General features: G+C 46.9%; 1 protein-coding gene across 1 annotated transcript in view; it reads right to left on the minus strand.

Annotated features, from left to right (window-relative positions):
- The window catches only part of NOM1 (nucleolar protein with MIF4G domain 1), a 23,988-nt gene that overhangs the window by 12,950 nt on the left and 7,501 nt on the right, over window positions 1–3,537 (minus strand). The window contains exon 4 of the mRNA XM_017860589.1: window positions 6–128. Within this exon, the coding sequence (XP_017716078.1) occupies window positions 6–128 (123 nt within the window). The remainder of the gene's footprint in view (window positions 1–5; window positions 129–3,537) is intronic.

Below are 3,537 nucleotides of genomic sequence, written 5' to 3' on the forward strand. Positions count from 1 at the left end.
TGAACCACGTGGAAGTTGTATAAATGGGCGAGGATGGTGAACAGGTTGTCACACTCTTTCCCTTCGCTTCCATGTTTATAGACGGCATCGAACTTCCTCACCACCGCCTCCAGAAAGTGGGCACCGACCTGAAAGAACCGAACAGAAAAAAGATGATTATGTTATTCCTAGAAACCTTCCTTTCTCCTTCAACACACAGAACTGGCACTTTCTAAATGAACAAAGTGTCCACAAGGCAGGGCATTCCAACAAGGCATCCCTCAGCAACCCAGAGCAGCCAGCCAGAGCGCCCAGACTGGATGCAAAGGCACCTTCCTCTTGGTAAAACCAACAACAAACGGGCATTGTTTGGCCAGCAGCTGTTCTGACTCCTTGGGAAAAATAAAACTGTTAAAAATGATGTTAAAAATACATCTACATCTCTAAAAATGTTCCACTACTGGCCGGGTGCGGTGGTTCACGCCTGTAATCCCAGCAATTTGGGAGGCGGAGGTGGGCGGATCACGAGGTCAGACATATCGAGACCATCCTAGCTAACACGGTGAAATTCCGTCTCTACTAAAAATACAAAAAGAAAATTAGCCAGGCGGGGTGGTGCACGCCTATAACCCCAGTACTTTGGAAGCTGAGGCAGGTGGATCACGAGGTCAGGAGATTGAGACCATCCTGGCTAACAGAGTGAAACCCTGTCTCTACTAAAAATGGAAAAAAAAAAAAAAAATTAGCAGGGTGTGGTGGCACATGCCTGTAATCCCAGTTACTCGGGAGGCTGAGGCAGGAGAATCGCTTGAACCCAGGAGGCGGAGGTTGCAGTGAGCTGAGATTGCACCACCGCACTCCAGTCTGGGTGACAGAGCAAGACTCTGTGTCCAAAAAAAAAAAAAAGTTCCACTACCTAACAATACTCATTTCTTAAAAGATTTTTTGCAGACTTTTACCCCAAATTAATTTCTTACAAGGAAGCAAATACAAGTGATTCCTAAAATAGAAAAACGCAACACATTCTGAATATCAGAGGTTGCCAAATAGACAGGTACTTAATAACCTCTGGAAGGGCCCCAGGTGCCACAGAGGAGAGCCCTACTTTCCCAGGGCTGAGTCTCTGGCACTAACATAGCTTGCGAATACACCCACTTGGCTCACCCAGTGGTCTGAGGGGCACTGGGCCCTGAGGGGGACCAGCAGGTAAACCAGACATTGCCCTGAGGGGCGGAACTGGGGCCAGGAACTGCCAGGCCTGGTGGAGCTAAGCAAGGCCTAAGTGTTTTCCCTGTGCTGTTCTGGTACATTCTATCCCGAATTCCATAACTGTGGACTGAAGGATGAGAAGACCAGGAAGTGGGTCTGTGTGGTCTTCAGCAAGTTCCTGGACCCCTGTTTTTTCAGTGTGTAAAACAGAGATAATAAAACTTGAAGGCAGAAACAGTAGTTTTCAATCTTGCCGGCAACACTATCGTGTCATCATTTTCTCTCAAATCTCAACTTAAGCTGGGACTGGAGGGAAAAGGTGGAAGCAGGGACATGGTGGTGACACAGAGCTGCCCCCACAGCCCAGCCAGGAGATGATGGCCTAAACAACGCAGCTGCGCTGGACCAGGGATGAAGGGGCTGGGCACCACAGTGACGCATGGCAGTGCATGACACTGGCTGTAAAAGCTGAAGGGTCTGTGACTCCCAGGTTTTCGGTCTGGGTAACCAGGAACGACGTGAGGGACAGCAGCCTAGCGGATCTGGACAAAACCAGCTCAGGGGTTATTAAGCTTCAACAGGAGTCATCCAGACAGGACTGGATGGAGATGTAAGGGTGTCAGTGAAAATCGCAGGCAAGGCTGAGATCCACCAGACAGGCTGGAGTGTAATGGGGAAGCACACAGACATCACTGCTAGACTGCAAAACAATCAATGCTAGAAGAATCCAGAGAAAGGCAACAGATTGGCAGAAGGCCACAGTGACTTACTGGAGGCTAGCTCTGACGGACTGGATATACACTTCAGTTTGTAAAGACCTGAGAAAACTGTAGTTTCCAATTTAAGCCTCTTCAATGAAGATAAACTGGAAGACACATTCTAATATGGCTACTAGGTTATATTCAAATATAATTTTTAACAGTAAATCAGAATTTTGCAGACATCAATAAAAATTCAGGCAAAAAACATATTCAAGTATGTTGTGGCTGTGGACACCCTTCAACACTGTCTTCTTGGCCTTTAATGCCTTCGCTTTGGCTTCGGCTTTAGGAAAGGCAGAGCTTCCTTTGTCGCTTTCTGCGCCGTCTTCAAGTATGTTTTCTTTTTTTTGAGACGGAGTCTCACTCTGTCACCCAGGCTGGAGTGCAGTGGCCGGATCTCGGCTCACTGCAAGCTCCGCCTCCCAGGTTCACACCATTCTCCTGCCTCAGCCTCCCAAGTAGCTGGGACTAAAGGCATCCGCCACCACGCCCGGCTAGTTTTTTGCATTTTTAGTAGAGACGGGGTTTCACCATGTTAGCCAGGATGGTCTCGATCTCCTGACCTCATGATCCGCCCTCTTTGGCCTCCCAAAGTGCTGGGATTACGGGCGTGAGCCACCGCGCCCGGCCGTATGTTTTCAATTATGTAAATTACATCAAAATTTCTCAAAATTCTAAATCTGAAGTTCTATTTAACATCTTCAAATTAAATATAACAGCATAACATTTAAGAATACAAGTAAAATTCATGTTGGTAAAGTTATTCAAGCACATCCTGTACGTTAATTCCGACGTGGAAACTTTAACATGAATATACAGACTGGGTTTTTGAGTTTTAAAGGACTTACAGAAGCAGTTCAGCAGCTGACACCAACGTCTTTAACACAGAATGTTTTTCTCAGTACAGCACTGAAGGCAGCTGAATGGAGCCAACACCCTGAAAGCTCATCACATGCTGGCAAAGTTTCTGTGGATGTCATTAACTAAAGTACCGTAATGACTTCCGCTCAGAACAAGTCATTTCACTGTCCTTCATGCAATTAGCAAAGGTTTAAATGAAAGTAGGCCCAATAATCTCATGTTTTCCAATCAAGTAAATTCCTGATGTGCTGTGGGTGGTCAGGGTCTATTGCTTTTCCTGTAACTCACTGATATGCTTCCTGCACTAAGATCATTCTGAAGATTAAGTCAGTTGAAGCATACCAGTGTCCTCCAGGAGGACAGGGAGGCACCAAGAAGTCACAGAATGGCCCTGATTATGGTCATCACAGGGCCCAGGAATGGCACCCTGTGATTCCGTCACTTTGTAATGACAAGAAAACGGACTCCCACATTCTCATACACGAAAATGAGGAGAGCTCTTAGAAACAAAAAATAAACAACAAAAGAGGGTTCCCAAAGCAGTTGGTGCAGACTTTTTTTTTTTTTTTTTGAGACGGAGTCTCGCTCTGTTGCTCAGGCTGGAGTGCAGTGGCCGGATCTCAGCTCACTGCAAGCTCCGCCTCTCGGGTTCACCCAATTCTCCTGCCTCAGCCTCCCGAGTAGCTGGGACTACAGGCGCCGCCACCTCGCCCGGCTAGTTTTTTGT

This window comes from Rhinopithecus bieti, unplaced genomic scaffold (genome assembly GCF_001698545.2).
Source record: "Rhinopithecus bieti isolate Rb0 unplaced genomic scaffold, ASM169854v2 scaffold_50877, whole genome shotgun sequence".
NCBI classification, from domain to species: Eukaryota; Metazoa; Chordata; class Mammalia; order Primates; family Cercopithecidae; genus Rhinopithecus; species Rhinopithecus bieti.